The sequence below is a fragment of the Amblyomma mixtum genome, chromosome 3, assembly GCF_055824585.1.
Source record: "Amblyomma mixtum isolate Tamu chromosome 3, ASM5582458v1, whole genome shotgun sequence".
NCBI lineage: Eukaryota > Metazoa > Arthropoda > Arachnida > Ixodida > Ixodidae > Amblyomma > Amblyomma mixtum.
Window position 1 is genome coordinate 132,580,855 of NC_143014.1, and position 17,544 is coordinate 132,598,398.

Below are 17,544 nucleotides of genomic sequence, written 5' to 3' on the forward strand. Positions count from 1 at the left end.
TATTCACCACCGCGCAAGAAGAGACATGACTTCAAAGAAATCATTAGAGCAGTGATCGGCCTGGTAAAACAAAACCACCTTGTGATTGTAGGAGATTTCAATGCTCCGCACAAAGAGTGGGGCTACAAGATGAATACAAAGAAAGGAAAAACCATCTTAGATGGAGTGGACACGCACGGGCTGGAAATCGTTACCGATAGCAGATACCCTACTATGGTCGGAAACAGCGTTTCAAGAGACACTTGCCCTGATTTGACCATCCTAGGAAATATCCTAGACTACGAATGGTCTAACACCGGGGAGCAGTTCGGAAGTGAATACTACGGAATTCAAACGCAAATTAAACTTACAAGGTTCAGCACAATCCAGATAAAGACAAAAATCTCAGATTGGAAAAAATTCCGAGAAAAGTTGGAGAATGAAGCCGGAGGAACTGCGATAACGGACATCGAAAAGTGGACCAAACGACTACGGGAGGCCCACAGAGACAATACTACGTACGGAGCTAGAGATTAACGATGATTTTCCACGTGCGGATAAACAATTGCTACATCTTTGGGAGGCTCGTAGGGGGCTGACGAAAAGATGGAAGAAACAAAAACATAACAGGAAATTGAGACTCAGAATAGCTCAAATCAATAAGGAGGTAGAAGACCACACCGCAACTTAAAGATAATTGGCACCAAATTTGCAATGAACTAAACGGCAACTTGGGTAGCGCTAAAACATGGGCGCTTCTCAGGCCCCTCATAGACCCGACAAAATCGGAGAGAAAACAGAAAAACGATAGAACGTATCACGTACGTATCACGCACGCGTATCACGCACAACGTATCACGCACAACGTATCACGCACAATCGAAAGCCTGACTGGACTAATCAACGAGCACTGGGAAAGGGGCACGGTCCCGGTGGAGTGGAAACACGCTGAGATTATCATGATACCTAAACCAGGGAAAACACCCAGTTTAGAGAACCTTAGGCCCATATTACTAACTTCATGCCTTGGTAAACTATACGAGAAAGTGGTCAAGACTCGACTGAGCAACTACATGGAGGACAACGGTCTGTTTCCGGATGCCACGCTCGGGTTCAGAATGGGGCTCTCCACACAAGACGTGATGCTCCAGTTAAGAGACACAGTACTAAAACAAATATCGGGAACTCGAGAAGGCGTAATCTTGGCTATGGACCTCAAGGGGGCGTTCGACAACATCGGCCACAACGCCATTCTCACAGAACTCTCGGCAACAAACTGTGGGGAGAGGATCTTCGCATACGTAAATGCCTTCCTGTTTAACAGAACCGCAACGATCGGCATCAACAACATTAGGTCAGAAAAGAAGACGACTCCAAACAGAGGGACACCACAAGGATCCATCATCTCACCTTTGCTCTTTAACATAACAATGATTGGATTTATTAGGCGACTGAAAAATATCCAAGATGTAGAACATTCAATTTATGCGGACGACATAACAGTGTGGACGACAAAAGGAACGACGGGAAACAAGCAAGAAATACTGCAAAGAGCGGCGGATGAGATCAGTCAATTTGCTTTATTTAGCGGGATGCAGTGCTCCCCAGAAAAATCAGAATTTATTAGACTTCACAAAAACAAAGAGGACAGAGGAACAATAGAATTAGAGATAGATGGACAACCCATAAGAAGGACAAATAAGTTTCGCATCTTGGGAATGTGGCTGCAAGATAAATGCAAGCGGGACCGTACCATCCAGCTCTTGAAACACTCAACGAAACAGATATGCAGGATGCTAAGCCGGATTACGAACAAGAGAAAAGGGGTGAAGGAGCGAGATGCGGTACGGATCACTTCTGCGCTCATCATACCGAGGATGACGTACGCGCTTCCGTGCCTACAACCTAACAAAGGGGAAAAGAACAAAATGGAAACATGCATCAGAAAGGCGTATAAGCAAGCCTTAGGCGTCATGACCTGCGCTTCGACAGAGAAGCTGATGAACATGGGGGTGTACGGCACCTATGAGGAGCACAGCGAAACCATGCTCAGATTTCAACTGGAAAGGCTTAAAAGAACAACCGCAGGCCGCGCACTACTGGTCAAGCTAGGATACCCGGCAGAAGACGAGCGCGAAGTCAAGACAGACATTGACAGCCAAATTAGGAGCACTTTCTTGGTTAAACCAGTCCCCAGAAACATGGACCCGAAGAACCACGAAGGAAGACGGGCGGCGAGATCATTAGAGTTGGATAGGTTCCTAAAGAAGAAATAGATGGTTTTGTATGTTGAAGCGTCCACGTACAGAACGGAGGAAAATGCTAAGGCGGTAGCAGTAGTGAACGCCAAAGGGAAGATAATTACTGGTGCATCAGTGCGCACAAGGACTACACAAGCAGCGAAAGAGATCGCCATAACTCTAGCCCTGACTGAAGTCAATCAGCAGGGACTGAGTTACTGGATAGCGACGGATTCTCAGGCTGCAACGAGGGCATACAGAGATGGAAGGATCGGCCGAAAAGCCGCGAGGATCCTCTTCGAACAAAAACAACACAGACATGGATCAAACAACACAAACATTCAACACACCATCATTTGGGTCCCTGACACTGGGGTTGAGGGAAACCTCATGGTAGACACCGTTGTTCGAGGGTTCACGAACCGGAGGGCGGGTTCGCCGGTCGAACCCTTCAGCACGCCAGAATCTTACGGGGAGGCAATGAAGGCGTTGTTGGGAGCGCGCAAGAAGTACTCGGCTCCGGCGGATATCCTCAACAGAGAGCAGGCAACCACGCTCAGACGACTACAGACACCTACCCAAGCAGAGCCATGTATCATAAAATGTGGCCGAACAGATAAGAGTGCTTGTGGTGTGGGGGCTACGCCACAACGTACCACACCACCTGGGGCTGTGAAAAAAGCCCTTTATTACCAAAGATAAACAGCCCTAGACTAGAGCAGTGGGAGGCCCTCCTGACTGACTGCGACCCAAGCACACAGCTTATGCTGGTGACGAGGGCCCCGGCAGCGGCGGAGGCCAACGGGATCCTGGAATAGGGAAGACCGACCACTGAAGCTCCACATCTATCTATCCCCCACCCGCTGCTCCCTAACTCTTCCTTTTGCAACAATAAATGTTGTTACTACTACTACTACTTTTCCAAAAAGCACCGTTTACGAGCGCTGATTTCAGTCACAATATTAGTGCTTCTGTACTTCTTGTGTTTTTTCCTTTTATCATTAATATTATTTTCAATCTTAACAGTTTCACTGTCCGCCCTGTATGCGGGAGGTGCAGGGCGGACTGCTGCCGTCCCCACTGCTGCCGGGGACCGATTGGTGAAACACTGGGTTCAAGCTTTCCCTTGGCCAGGTGCTCAACTGGTCTGGAAATGGGTCTTTTACCTCACCTTCTGCAGAAGTGACCTTGTGCCATGGCACTCTTTGACCACAGCTGCCTTTGTGCCATAAAAAATAATCCTAAATATTCATTTCCAGCATAGCTGAAGTTTTTGTGCAATTTTCCACAATAGACGCACTCACAGAATGCATGCGTCTATGATTTTCATAAAAATAGGTTTAGAAGAGTAATTCTTCCTTTCTTTACGATTATAATAGAATCTCGATGATACAAACATGGTTGATACGAATTCTGATACCCCGGCCGGAGTGCATTGTGTACTGTGTGCAGAATACCAGATGTTCCCAACAATCTCTCACGCCGCCACACATGTTCCGAACAATATGCCATGCCACTACGAATGTTCCGAACACTCTCCCAAGCAACAACCACAACCTCGAGCACTCGGCGACTGCGGCTTGTGCATCGTCTACGCTGCCTGTTGCATTGTACACACCGCGAGTGACCGCGTGGCCGTACACAAATCCCGTCGGCGGTAAACAAATGCATTTTTCATGCTTTTGCACACGACTTTTGTTCGTTTTAGAACATACGAAATTTTTGATGATGCGAATTTTTCTACGAATCCGTGAGATTCAGATCGAGATTCTGCTGTTACTCCTTTCCTTCATTCATTAGTACTTTTCTTTCCTGCTTGGTTACTTTTCCTCGCAATAATTGTCATGTCAGCAATGCTAGAAGTTTTGCCCCCTTCCATTTTCACTTGTCTGCCTTGTCGGCTCTCTGCGCCTTTATTCTCGTCACTTATAGTGTGCTATAATGTGCATAAAAGATGTGCAGAGGCCACAAATGACACAGGCAGATAGCACGTCATGCTTTAGCACAAGGAAGGTATAAGTCAATGCTACCATGGTGTCTTTTCTCTGTGAGTTTACCAAGCGAGACCTTGACTTGAAGCAGATGTTCCTTGTTTAAGAATTGTTTTCGGTGGGTACAGAAGCTACTCTTAGTTAACGGGCTGGAAAGGATGTGCGGTGTTTAATGTCGGTCTGGTATTACCGCAGGGCACCTCCAAACGGAAGTCTCAGGAGGATGTGAAGCCCAACAACGCAGCCAAGGTAGGTTTTTCACTTAGATGGCCCCTTGAGGGGCACTGAAGTTGGCCTGTATCAATATATTACCACGTTCTAATAACACTCTGCTACCTGTGCTGAAAACGGAGCTTTTATAAGGTATAAAAGGTAAAAAAAGTTAGCAGAGACACTTAAGAATGCTTACTTGTGAGAAGGCGTAAGCACGCCCGCTCACTACGTGAGCACAGTCACCGCGCGCTGCGGCAGGATGTAACTCGATGCCATGCAGCTTGCAACTCTACGTCTGCACGGCTGTATACGTAGCCGCTGCAGCGACACCGCCAAACTCCTTCTGATCTAAGCGCTAACTTCGCGAAGGTAATCGCGAAGGGACCCACAGAATCTATTTTTTTTCTTCAAGAAGAACAAAAGTTGGCTTGAGTTTAGCTCCATTGTGTCTCTGTACAACACTACAGCATGGCAGCCTGCTTCAGTTCCTAATCTTGTCGGGCAAATGCTGTAATATCACTAAACTGAGCTTCATAGTTTGCGCATGTTTCACTTAGCAAAGATGTTATATTTGTTATATTGGGATTAGAGCGTGTATGCTGTTCTGTGGAAGTATGGTTCGTATACTTCGCAAACGATTGGCTGGGTTCGCTTGTTTCTAAGTTATTCGGAAATGTCTTAACACAGAAATTAATGCTGGATAGTGCAGTATCTCGTAGAATATGCCGGTGTCACCATAGGTCTGGCAAAAAATGTTCGTAGTGAAACTGTTTTGCACAGCACATCAACTCCTTGGTGCGAGGTGTATAAAAATAGTACGAGAAAGGAATAAAAAAAAAAGACTCGTATTAATGCAACGTATCGAGATGGTAAAAGAGATGGTAAAGAAACAGCCTCAAGGTGTCAGCCCATTGCATGTCACAGCACTAAAATAGTCCACCTAATGCCCTGCTTAGGACGCCATTGACGCCAGATGTTTTATTTGTGCGTTTAACAAAGGCTATATAGCTTGGTTGGCAGGTCAGACGGTGACCAATAGAGTTTGCTCTAATATATAGTGGCAAGCAAGTTCTACTGCAGTACCTTTTTAACAGCAGCTGTAGCACCTTGTTTCATTAACTCTATGTGCTTTCCCTTGTGGCATTATGAAATTATATAGAGTTTTGTTCGCTAAGCTAAATATTCTACAATAACTCTATTCCCAAATATATTTTTCCTTTCCCGCATTCGAGTCCAAGATAAGCAGCTAGTGGTAATCTTCAGTTTCCAGATTGTAGTAATGCATATGGTGAACGATTACAAATAGCCCGTTGTTGCAATAGCTTGGGAACTTTGGCACAACAGGTTTTGAAATAAAATTTGCAAGAAATATTGATCTCACTTGTGGACGTTATTGCCTGCCCAATCGAATGTTTTAAAGGTGCACTAAAGGGCGTTCCGGAAAACGTCTCTTTCGCTTTTATTGTTCTTCACGGCACGTTTCAGTCGCAGACAACAAAGCTGCAAATTAAGCCCACCGAAATAAAAATACACACAGACTCATTGCTTTCGCGAGTATCAGCATCATCACCTTGCGTTTAGCATGTGACAACCGGCGAGACAGGGAAAGTTATCTGTATTACTCCTTTTGGACACGACGTAATAGTTTCATGAAACCGCTACATATTTGTGGTTCAGAGAACATATCATCGAAAAAAAGAAGCCCAAAGCAATCGGACTGTTTTCTCCTCGTCTACTGCGGGATGATGCGCCCCAATGCCTGCTCCGGCGGAAGCGCACATTTCGCTTCTTCCCTTGTGGTGGATCGGTGATCACGGTTCTCCTTTCCACAAGGTCCCGTGTCTGCCCCACTCCCCAGTTTTGCAATCCCGTGACGTCCATAGATCTACACTTCTTTGTGTTATCTGTGGGGCGCCATCAGGTTTTATTACAAGTGTTGTTCGGTTACACATTTTCGAAGGTCACTCCGCGTATCACGTATTACTCCGCTGATAGCAGAGCAGCAAGCTGCCACATGACTGGCTGAAAAACACTCAACAAGTTGGTTGACTCCTCCTACTATCTGCTGTCATTTAAAAAATAAAGATGGAAGCCGGTATGTTTAATCAGCTGAGTGGGGAAATCGGCTGCACAGAACAATAATTCGAAGTTTCTAAGAATGTTCGGAGCGTGTGAATACAGTTTCCATTGTAAAAATACAAGCTCAGAATTCTATTTAGTGCACCTTTAATAACACCCTTATGCTTTGTATTAGTGAACTGTCTCTATCTGAAAGATTTTGAGTGGTTTACCTACAGACTTGCTGCAAGGCTTTTGATCCAAATATTCTTATGCATATTTCTTAAAGCTGTGAAAAAAAAAAATTGGCTGTGGTTTGACCAATGGTCATCCCGAGTAGAATTTCGGAAGCAACGGCGCGGCAATAGCAGCGGCGGCGGCATCTCGGGGGCACTTTGACTGTATAAAATGCGTAGAGGCGAAAGCGTTTTCCGCACCACTTTGACTTCCTCTGTGGCACTGGTGACGTCACCACTGGAAGACGTCACACATAATTAAGTACTAATTATTAAGTAATGACAAATTATTAATTAATTTTAACTGCTGAATAATGACTAAATACTAACTGCTAATTAATTACGCTTAAGCTTCGCCTTTAGCAGTGGAACGCGACAGCGTGTTGTAGCGCTGCCAGGGAGTCCACGGAACGCCGCCACCCGTTCGGCGCGCAGCCTTGCCCTTTGAATTCAACGCTTTTTAAGGAAAGGAAATGGCGCAGCAATTCTCTATCATCTCGGTGGACACCTGAACCGCACCGTACAGGAAGGGAGGAAGTGGGAGTGAAAGAAGAAAGAGAAAGAGGGGCCGTAATGAAGAGAATGAAAATTGTATTTGAGGAAAGGAAATTACGCAGTAACTGTCACATATCTCGGTGGACACCCGTCATCCGCTTGTAGAGGAAGGGAGGAAGTGGGAGTGAAAGAAGAAAGAGGGGCCGTAATGAAAAAAATGAAAATTGTATTTGAGGAAAGGAAATTACGCAGTAACTATCTCACACTCGCTCCTCGCGCATGCGCAGATGGGGCTCTCCGGGGCTCCGCGAAATCGCTCACACCTAGCGTAGTGTTGCTTCCGCAACAAAATTTTGATGGATGGTGGTTGTGTGGCAAAAAAAGAGCTCAGGATTCGCTTTAGTGCACCTTTAATAACATGCTTATGCTTTGTGTTAGTGAACTATTTTTACCTGAAAATTTTTGCGTGGTTGACCTACAGGCTAGCTGCAAGGCTGCTGGTCCAAATATTTTTATGCATATTTCTTAATGCTGTGCAAGAAATTTTGATGGATGGTGATTGGGCTGCGGCTCATACCACTCTGGACGCAGTGGGTGCCTCAAGAAGCGTAGGAGCTGCACCCTCATGTGCGCATGCATGGGCGACTGCTGTATACCTCAGCACTCTGCAAGTGGTCTTCTTTAGTCTCATGGGTCCCTTGGTTTATAATTTTAGTTTTGGGTGACAAGCGCGGACGCATCCAAGAAGCTGCACTGTTAAAACAAAAATTTTCTCAGTGGCTTTGCTTTGCTGCATTGACTTGAGGTAACTGAGCGATTTTTCCAGAAGCTCCATTAAAAGTCACCGCATCCGCTGACGATGGCTGTAGTTTTTCTGAGTGATCGACGCTGTATTGTGCTTGTAAGTGTGCTTGGAAGATGATGGTGTTGTGAAGGAAAGAAAGGTGCAGTGATGCATGCAAAGTCGCTTTGAAACACAGATTTGTAAGGTGGTTTGGTTCCTGAACAATGAGAATTGATTTGAAACTGTTACTGTGTTAGTAATGAAATTTTAAACCTTGACTAAAGTAATTATGTCCATTGTCTTTCTCTAATCTCAGAAAAGCATTCATTTTCAAATGCGCAATCCTTTGCTATGTTACCCACTGAGCGCTAAGCAAATCACTGCTTGCCTACACAATCTATACGCGCGCTGCAAATGAAAACCTTTTTGAGAGTGTGTTGCCCTTAACACCGATTACTTTGTTGCATATGAATTTAGAAACGTTCACTTTGCAATTGCAGTGTGTTTTACATTGTTGGAAGCTATCATTAAATACGTCTCAGAAATATCAACTTGGCCGCATGCTCTTTGACATAGCCTTGAAGGCACATTTTATTTTAGGTCTATGAGTGAGCTTCAGAGAATTTTTTTCTTACTGCAAAACCCTCACACTGCCCATTCAACAAATTCTAGCAACAGTGAGCAAATATGTTTCACTACCATTAAACAAATCCTCGCAACTAACAGTGGGCAGTTATGCTTCACTACAATTGGTACATGGCCACAATTGTGTACAAAGAGCCTTGGCGTAACTGAAGTGTATGCTCCCCACCAGTGGCGCAGCTTTTAAGCTTCAGCCACCTTTAATTATATTAGCGGAAAAGAGAAGTGAGCTCTCCAGGAACTGGACTGCCACGGACGCCATGGAGAATTTAGGGAATACTTTTCCTGTTCTCGAGCTGACACCGCATCAAAGAAAGCCTGGGTGCCAGGCTTTTTAGTCCGATGGTGGTCCCTAGCCCAACTCTTTGCTTTCAAAGTCACTCTCCCCGTTAGTTGTGGAGTTCGAATATGCAAACGCCTCTGACCGTACGGGCAGACTCGTGCAGAGCGCATGTTCAAATTGCTGCAGTGAATCTGCAGAGAAAGAAATGCGCTTCATCTGCAGGCTGTGTCTTTCTCACAGGTGTGGTAGCCATATCCTTTCAGTGCTCCAACACCAGAGAAGAGCACAGTGCTGAATCAATAGAAATCTTCTCCAACATGAACGTTATCGACAAGGAAATCCATGCGCACTAGTCTGGCGTTAATGAAAACAATTTCTTTAGCTTTCTTTAGACCTCCACAGACTACCTGTGAAGAAAATTATTTATCCATGGAAATGGTGTGCAATGCTTGAAAGGGTTAAGAGGAGCAGTAAATCGAGGAGAACTACCAGTACGCATCATTGCTGTCGCGAAAGCAATGCACATGTGCAGTGAACTTTTAAGTTTTGTCGATTGAACCTTCTGTTAACCCACCCTTCTCTTTCTTTTTGCCAGGATTCGGACGCTACTACAGCGGATGACGGCTTGCCAGGGACTGCGCAGACGAAAGTTATCTCTCTTGGCAGCAAGCACTGACTGCACATGTGTATATTTTATTATGAGCCTAATGGCATTTTTTCCTGTCTGCTCAACAGGTTGTGTACTTTTAACGTAAGACTATTGGCTCTTTTAGTAGATGTGGTGTCTGCCACTCGTAACTTATTAAACTTATAAAACTTGAAAATTTATTTTATCGCATTGGACATCACATTAGAGTGGGACCCCGATCATATGTGTCCCCCGCTTCGTACGGCAGCCAGCGGGAACCGTGCGGAATGACAGACGCTGCCGGAGCACTACTGGCAGACGTCAACCAAGCTGGTCCCAGATCGGAACCAATAGGGAGACGCGCGCGCCTGTAATGACGATTCTGCCGATGGCTCGGACTCCACACACGTGTGACCCGCGGCTGTCGGTGCGAGGCGGCTCGCCTGGACAGTTTCTCCGCGCGCTTCTTTGACGAAGGCGTTAGGGAAATCAACTGTACGTTCACACTAGCATGAAGTTATTGTTATTTAGTGGAGGGGGCGAGGTTCCTTCCAACCTCAATCTACTCTGTTATTGTTGCAGTTATTGTATCACCAGCGGCTATATATTCGGATACAATATAAGGACGCAGCGGCTTTTCCCCGTCAAAGGACCCGCTCCCAGCCAATGGTGTCGGCCGATTCTCATGACCCTGCTAGTGTGACAAAGCTGGGAGGGGTAGATGAAAGAGGATAATCCCTTCCCTCTGCGGTCGAGGATAGACCCTCTCAGCATTGTGGCGCCGCTCCCTGCATTACCAAGCTAGCAGGTTCATGAGAATCGGCCGACGCCATTGGATGGAAGGGGGTCCTTTGACGGGCAAAAGCCACCGCTTTCTTGAGTTGCAGAGCGCTTTCCGCTGGGGCTTCCGTGCGGAGCACGTTAGGCTTAGCGAAGCTTTTTGACGGGCTAGTTGGTACATATTCATATTTGAAAGGTTGTGCGCTAAAAAGACGTACACAGGAAAAAGATAGAGACGACAGGAAAGAAGCGCTTCTTTCCTGTCGTCTCTATCTTTTTCCTGTGTACGTCTTTTTAGCGCACAACCTTTCAAATAGGCTTAGCGACCCCGAGCAAATGCCGAGCAAGCCAGGAGCAAGTGGAGCGCTATCACCCGGCGGGCCGCACATCGCTGCAGAAAGCGCACTGCCGGCACATTCGCGTCGCATGCGAACATCGTGCTGTCTCTTTCCTTTGCAACGCAAATTCCTAGTTCAGACACTGCTTCCTGCTTCCGCTCATTGACAGTGAGGAGGATGGTAGTGCTGCGCATGGTAGTCTATTTACGAGAGCGTTCGAGCTCTTCATCAAAAGCTGCCTTCTCGATACCAAAAAACCTGGCTGCACCGTCTCACAACTAATTCAAGCAAAACTAAAGTGGGCGCTTTTATAATGCGCGGGGAAAAGAACTTAAATTTTTGAAAGCCAAAGTAGTGGATGCGTTTATTTTTGCGAGATTTTCGATCATACGACAGTTTCGCACGGTCCCCTGAAAGTCATCAAAGTTCTACTGTACTTGTTCGCTTTGTGCCAACTGCGTATTTGAAATAAAGGCTCCTAAGGCACTGCATGTTTTTGTAGAATTACATTGCAATCCACTCAGTATTTAAGCAAGTGTGTGAGCCCTTTCATCATTTTGTCAAATGTAAATTATTCTTGAGTGAAGTATACTGATAACGTTGCATGCAGCAAATGCTGCATGCATCGACATAGGAATCGAATAAATTGTTAATACTAATTTTTTATTAGCGTAAATTATCGCAAAAAGTTCGTTCATGCGTTCTCTGATCTCTCTAGCCGTGTCACTGTTATTTCCTACAGTTTTTGTGTACTATTCTGAATCTGTGCCATAGTGTATTGATGTAAGATGAATATCGCGGTTGCCTAGGTGACTGTTGGTTGGAAACCAATTTGTTGTGCATTGGCCTATTGTTGCAGACATTATGTTCGCTATTTACCATGTAATTATTGCATTATTTTGTACCTGTCACTGCAATGCTAATCAAAGTGTTTGTTATGCCATGTTATTCTCGCACAGACGAGTACCTTTCAATTCCGACATGAACTGCTTGGCCGAACTTTGTTTATTATTTTGTTCACATTGTGTAAGGCGGTCGAGGCCCTTGCAGGCGCGCTGTCGCCTTTAGCCTCGGCATGTCCAATGAAACAATAAAAAAAAAGAAATCTTTTTCCTGGGACTTTTAGCAATAAAATTATTTTAGCTGTTTTCCAATCGAGCGGAATCGAGGCTTTTTCCAAAGACCAGTTAACAATGTGTAACATATCCTGGGTGAAGTCTTGAGCTAATGCCACCAACATACCAACTGTGACTCCATCAACGCCAGGGGCCGCAGGCTGCAGACCACTAACTACAGACATTAACTAAGATGGAACGACTTCAGTGAAGTCTGCAAGCAGATGAGGTAAGATTGAAGAAACGGTACTGCGTGCATGAAAACACGCGGCGAGCCATTGAGCTACGCAATTCAGATTGCCTGTTGCTTGTTGGGGGGATAGGACTTTAGACTGGGTAACGGAAGTGCAGCAAGTCGACCACACAATCTAAATTAGAAGACTTGCACACTATAACCCTCCTGCCAAACTGTCTTTTGAAATTTCCAGATGGCGGCTGGTCACAGCCTTCAGCTGCTCCTTAATGATCCCAGAGTTTTTTAGTTTAACGGCACCATCACAAATAGGGACTAACGCCACAGGGATAACCTTGACACCATTATTACTGAATGACTCCAAAGGTAAGTTCCCAGCCGTCAAACTGGCGAACCAGGATGCCGGATCTTCTCCTGGGGAGGTCAAAGCCATGGTCAAAAGCTTAGCAATTCATCACCTCTAACTCCCATCAGACAAAAACCTGACCTGAGCCCCCATTCGTAGAACGGCCTCACCAGGAACCGATGACAGTCGGTGCAGCAAAGCTCTTGGAGAAGCAGGACGCTGGTAGGGTCGACGGATCGCGGCGAAGGGCTCCTTCAGCAGCACGCAATGAACCACAACCCTGCCCGTTCTCTTGATGATGATGTCCTCATGCTTAATGGCACATACCTACGGCGGGGGATTGGCCAGGGTGCATAGCGGATACAAGCGCACTCATGTACAAGGAGTGGAGTATTTGCATAATTTTGTGACTAAGACTAGAATTTGTACAAAACAAAACAAAAACACAGAAAAGAAAAAGCAGTTAATTCTCATTCTTCTCTTCCTCTCGTGCCCTCTCCACGCGCCGTTTGAGCCCGCACGCCGCGTGTTTTATTTTCCTCTACGTTTTTCTGAGGTTCTTGGATGCAGGGGGCGCTAGTTCTTCACAGTCGTTCACAAGTGTCGAAAGTAATGCACATTTTTACCGGTCACAGTTTGGCAGTAGGCAAGATGCTCCTAGCAGCAGTTCATGGTGACTAAAAAAAGCCATTTCTATAGGCGTGGAGGTTAAAGTGTTCAATAATGCGTGCTTGCGAGCTTATGCTCTCATGCGCACAGGAAGGTTGTGGAGCAAAAATGTTCCGCATCAACAGCGAAACCAGGCTTAAAGCATGAAATGTTTTTTGTCGAATACATACTGTGGCACAGTGTACTTGCACTTGCTGGTGGCAACATTTTACTTAGCCCATCCAGAACCATTTAGTCGCATGTATGGCCAAATATTGAGACAATTCACGATTACATGATGTAGTCACAAGCTTGCATACATTGTTGCCTCAGGCACCGGCCATCGTATGCTCCATGTCCGTTTACACTGGTGGAGTGGCACATTAATGACAAGTGAGCATGAAATGGGACTGTCACACGATCCAGTAAAAGGAACTTCTAACTGAAAAGTACAGTTAGAAAGTCCAATTAGAAGCCAAGTATACTCAAAGAAAAATTGCAGGTGTAACATTAGGAGAGGGCGGTAGAGCAGAGTGGGTCAGAGAGCAAACGAGGTAACGGCATCCTATTCGAAATTGATAAAATGGGCATGGACAGGGCATGTAATACGAATGCAAGATAATCGATGTAAGGGGAGTGGATTGCAAGAGAGCAAGCGTAGCAAGGGTCGCCAAGAGAGTAAAGTGGCCGGGTGAGATAAAGAAGTTTTCGATAAGTAAAACTTATCGAATCTTCGCTATCACTGCCTGGTGACATTGAGGAAGAATAGCTGATTTTCAATGCTCTGTCCCACATGGTGCTGTTACAGCGATTCGCTTTTCCCGCAGCCCTGCAGGACGGCAGCAGGCGCATGCGGCTCGCTTGCCAACCTGTGTCGTCATCACTGACGTCACGCAAAGCAGCTGCCCGGGCCCCGCGCAGGAGTTTCGATTTCGAGTCAAGATTTTTGCTTATTTAAAATTATTTTTGCCTATACCGTAAAATAAAGTCCAGTATTGTGACGAGAAAGCCTTCAGCAATATAAACCAACCACTAACTCAATACGGGCAGAAAATCCCCGGTGCTGCCCTTTAACATCCGTTTTTTTTCCTTATTCCCCAGGAAAAAAAAAAAAGAAACAGCCGAGCGAGGAAGTAGCACCAGCCCAACCGTATCGGCTACTGCGCTTGCCTCTCGCCTTGGTGGAGCGATGCCGTGTTGCCGCTTTCCGAATGCCTGATGAGTCTTCTTCGCAGATGGCATTTTCCGTATGAAAATATACACACTCAAAGCTTCGTGGATACCAAGACACTTCTGAGGAGAATGACAAACGAGCATGGTGGCGGAGAAAAATGCTTATTTCATTCCTCGCGAATTGAAGCTGGCGCTAGCCCTATCTCGGATTTCGTTTTTCTAGCCACTGATCAGGCCTCGCTACTCCTGAAATTTCTTGTCACTGCTTTGATCAAAAGGAGAGCATGTGCATTATAAAGAGCGAAGAACGACATTTCAATCGAGGGCCCGCGCGCCACGCTATAGGGCATGCAGGTGGCGTGCCAGTCGGACTGCGCTTGGGCCGCACTGTGCCACGCGCCCGGCGTTACCACTACGAACGACATTCTTGCTCCTGTGCTCTCCCCTTACCTTTTCCGCTGGCTGTCTGCGCCAAGCTATATATAGTCGCGATGCCGGCATGCTCCTGTGTGCCGGCGCGCGGATCACGTGAAATAACGACATGCCTCTTATTAAAAGCGTTGAGGCCCATCTGAGTTGTTTCTGACGGAAAGGGACAGTGCTGTGTCACTCAGCGATACGCGTCGGATAGCAGCTATAGCTTTGTGAAGAGCGCTCGAGAGGCCATGGGCGCGAACCACTCGTTTCACGTTCGCGTCCGTCGTCCCGGAAGCTTTCACTAACACAAACGATAATCGTGCATCGCCAACTTGCGTCGTCAGCGGCCGCGTTACTTTTCCTGCGTTCGATACTACGCGAATATACAGGGTGTTTTTTTTATTTTTAAAAAGAAGGCGCTGATAGTATCGTGAATACCGCCTTCAAGGAATGTATATTCGGCTCGGCGGACACAAGATAAGGAAACAGCGGAAAAGGTTAATTAATTAGCCTAATTTCGTTAATTATTTCTTTAACGCTTCACTTTACGCTGCATATTGCAATCGCAATTTTGGATACTGTAATGATTCAAAGCAAATACAATTTGCAGCATGTCCCTAAGTGAAACAGGTATTGAGAAATTCGCGATTGAATTTTCAGCCTTTTCGGATCCGATTCGGGAACTTAACGCTCAGAGTGCGCCGGAAATCCCGCCGATGATACTACGCAAGAGATGATGATACTACGCAAGAGATTGACGAAATGATGATGACAACCGACGGCACCAAGGCTAGCTCCGACTGCGGTAGGCAGGCGCTCGAGAAGAGCGCACAGTCACTGCTTCCGTGAGCAGCACGCGCTCTTATTTCGTCATTAGCATTGAACTTGGAGGCACGTTTCCTGCCGTCAGTGGCTTCAAAAAAGCAGAACGTTGATAACGCGCAAGATTTCCCTTTCCGCTCTGGCTCGGACAAGGAAGTACCGGTGGCTTATCGGCTTGCGATTTATTATTTTTCACCGGAATCTCTACTGGTCCGCTGCCGGCTGTCGACTCTGTTAGCAGAATGAACAAGGCTGCTGCAAGGCTGTGGCATGTTGTAAGTTGCGCGTCCGCGCCGTGGGTGCCGCCACGGTCGAAACCGCTGTCGAAACGATTGCAGCGATCCCCTGGTATCGGCGGTAAACGCGGCTGCAGTTAAGCCTAATAAAAGTAAAATTTCTCGAACAAAATTGATGACAAAACCGTGCTTATGAACTAAATTACAACCAGCCTTAAAGGGCAACTCCGGCGATTTTTCGATGTTCATCGATAGAAATGAAATTTTAAGTCTGTATTCTTTATGGTAGTCTCATAGCTCGCGTAAAATTTCGCACCTGAAAGTGGCGTAGTTTTTTCGCAAGCGAATTTTGAAAACAAGCGCTCCTCGACGCGAGCGGCACCCACTGATGAAGCAACTTCTACAGGCCACCCTGTACTGTGATGTCACTAGCGTGTCGGCTTGTCAAGGTGGTCGGGCGCGCGCTGGCGTTGGCAGTGCAGGGAAAAACTGAAAACTGATTTTGAGGAAAGTAAATGACGCAGTAACGGACACCCGAACCGCGACGTAAGGAAGGAGTGAAAGAAGAAAGGAAGAAAGAGGTGCCGTAGTGCAGGTCTCCGGAATTATTCCGACCACCTGTGCAATTTCGCGCCATCTCAACGTGCCTAATGTCATGTGTACGACAGAGTGATGGGTAACGGCAACTTCTGATGTGCTGTGGTCTGCACAAATTCTTCATCTGTGACAACGACGTGATTTATCATAGGTTTCGTAGCGATAAGAACCTTCGCGACAATTGGGTGAGAGCTGTTTGCCATGTCACTTGGTCTCCGAGGAATCATTCCCGCTTGCGCTCGGAACATTTCGCGCCAGATAGCAATGATGACAGCGTGTACCTCAGAGGGAGCTTTGGACTCGCTAAGGATTCGTTCAACCGGCGCTTGAAGGCAGATTCTTTGCCAACGTTATTCGAATACAACCGACCATCGCAGCGGCCAGCTGAACGAAGCGCGGCCGTCAAGAGGAAGCGGACCACAGTGAGCGTGCTCAAAGTATGTTGGATTGCAGAACTGTATCTGGCGTGAATTCACTTCCAAAAGCTCGCCGCCGAGACAAAGCTTCGCAAAGAGAGGATTGTTGATGATGCATTTCCCTGTAAGGACGTTGTGCACCGCGGCAACGTTCCGGCAGCAGATTCTTTCTACAGGCTGGTCGGCCGGCACTCGCCACACGAACACCTATCAGCGGGAGCATCACATCAACTTTTTTCAGACGACTGTGTCAGAAATGCATGTACAAGAAATGACTCAAATACTTACTTCTCCGAGTTCAGACCGTCTCCATGCTGCAGGTGACACGGCCTGTGGTGTGACTCGGCTGGCTAGCGCGGCGGTAGATCATACCTGAAAGGCAACTCATCCAGTCCGAAATCGTCGAATGAGTCGTCTCCTAAAGACACGCTGGTCTCGTAAAAGCTGTTCTCCGCGCTTCAGTCACGTCGACAGCGCGGCTCCGAACTTCGCAGCGCGGCGAACACGCTAGTGACGTCACAGTCAATACCGCCCGAAGGCACCTCCCGGTTTCGGTTTCGCGGTTTCGGTTTCGAGTTTTGCGTTTTTTGATGTTTAAAAATTTTTTAGGGTTGCTTTTGAAAACCTTGTATCGTACACATTACAGGAGATCCTTAGAAACACAAAACAGCCATTAACTTAAAATGGCTGAAAAATCGCCGGAGTTGCCCTTTAAGTATTAAAATGAGATACCAAAAAATTTGTTGCAAAGATGACACAGCGAGTCTGCGGCAGGCAGTGGCAGCAGACCAGCAGGCGACCGGACCGCCGCGCAAGCGATAAAACTGATAAAAACCAAAACGGCGATGTACGCACTGCAGCAGCGTCATGTCGCACATGTACACACTTGTCTAGAGCGCTCGAGCGGTGCCGTC

The 17,544-nt window shown here is 46.5% G+C and overlaps 1 protein-coding gene across 1 annotated transcript in view; it reads left to right on the forward strand.

Annotated features, from left to right (window-relative positions):
- LOC149351972 (chromosome-associated kinesin KIF4A-like) overlaps positions 1–9,597 on the forward strand; it is a 62,129-nt gene extending 52,532 nt beyond the window's left edge. Inside the window, 2 exon segments of the mRNA XM_089575657.1 lie at positions 4,406–4,459; positions 9,517–9,597. Of these exon segments, the coding sequence (XP_089431783.1) occupies positions 4,406–4,459; positions 9,517–9,597 (135 nt within the window).
- Positions 9,598–17,544: the final 7,947 nt, after the last annotated feature.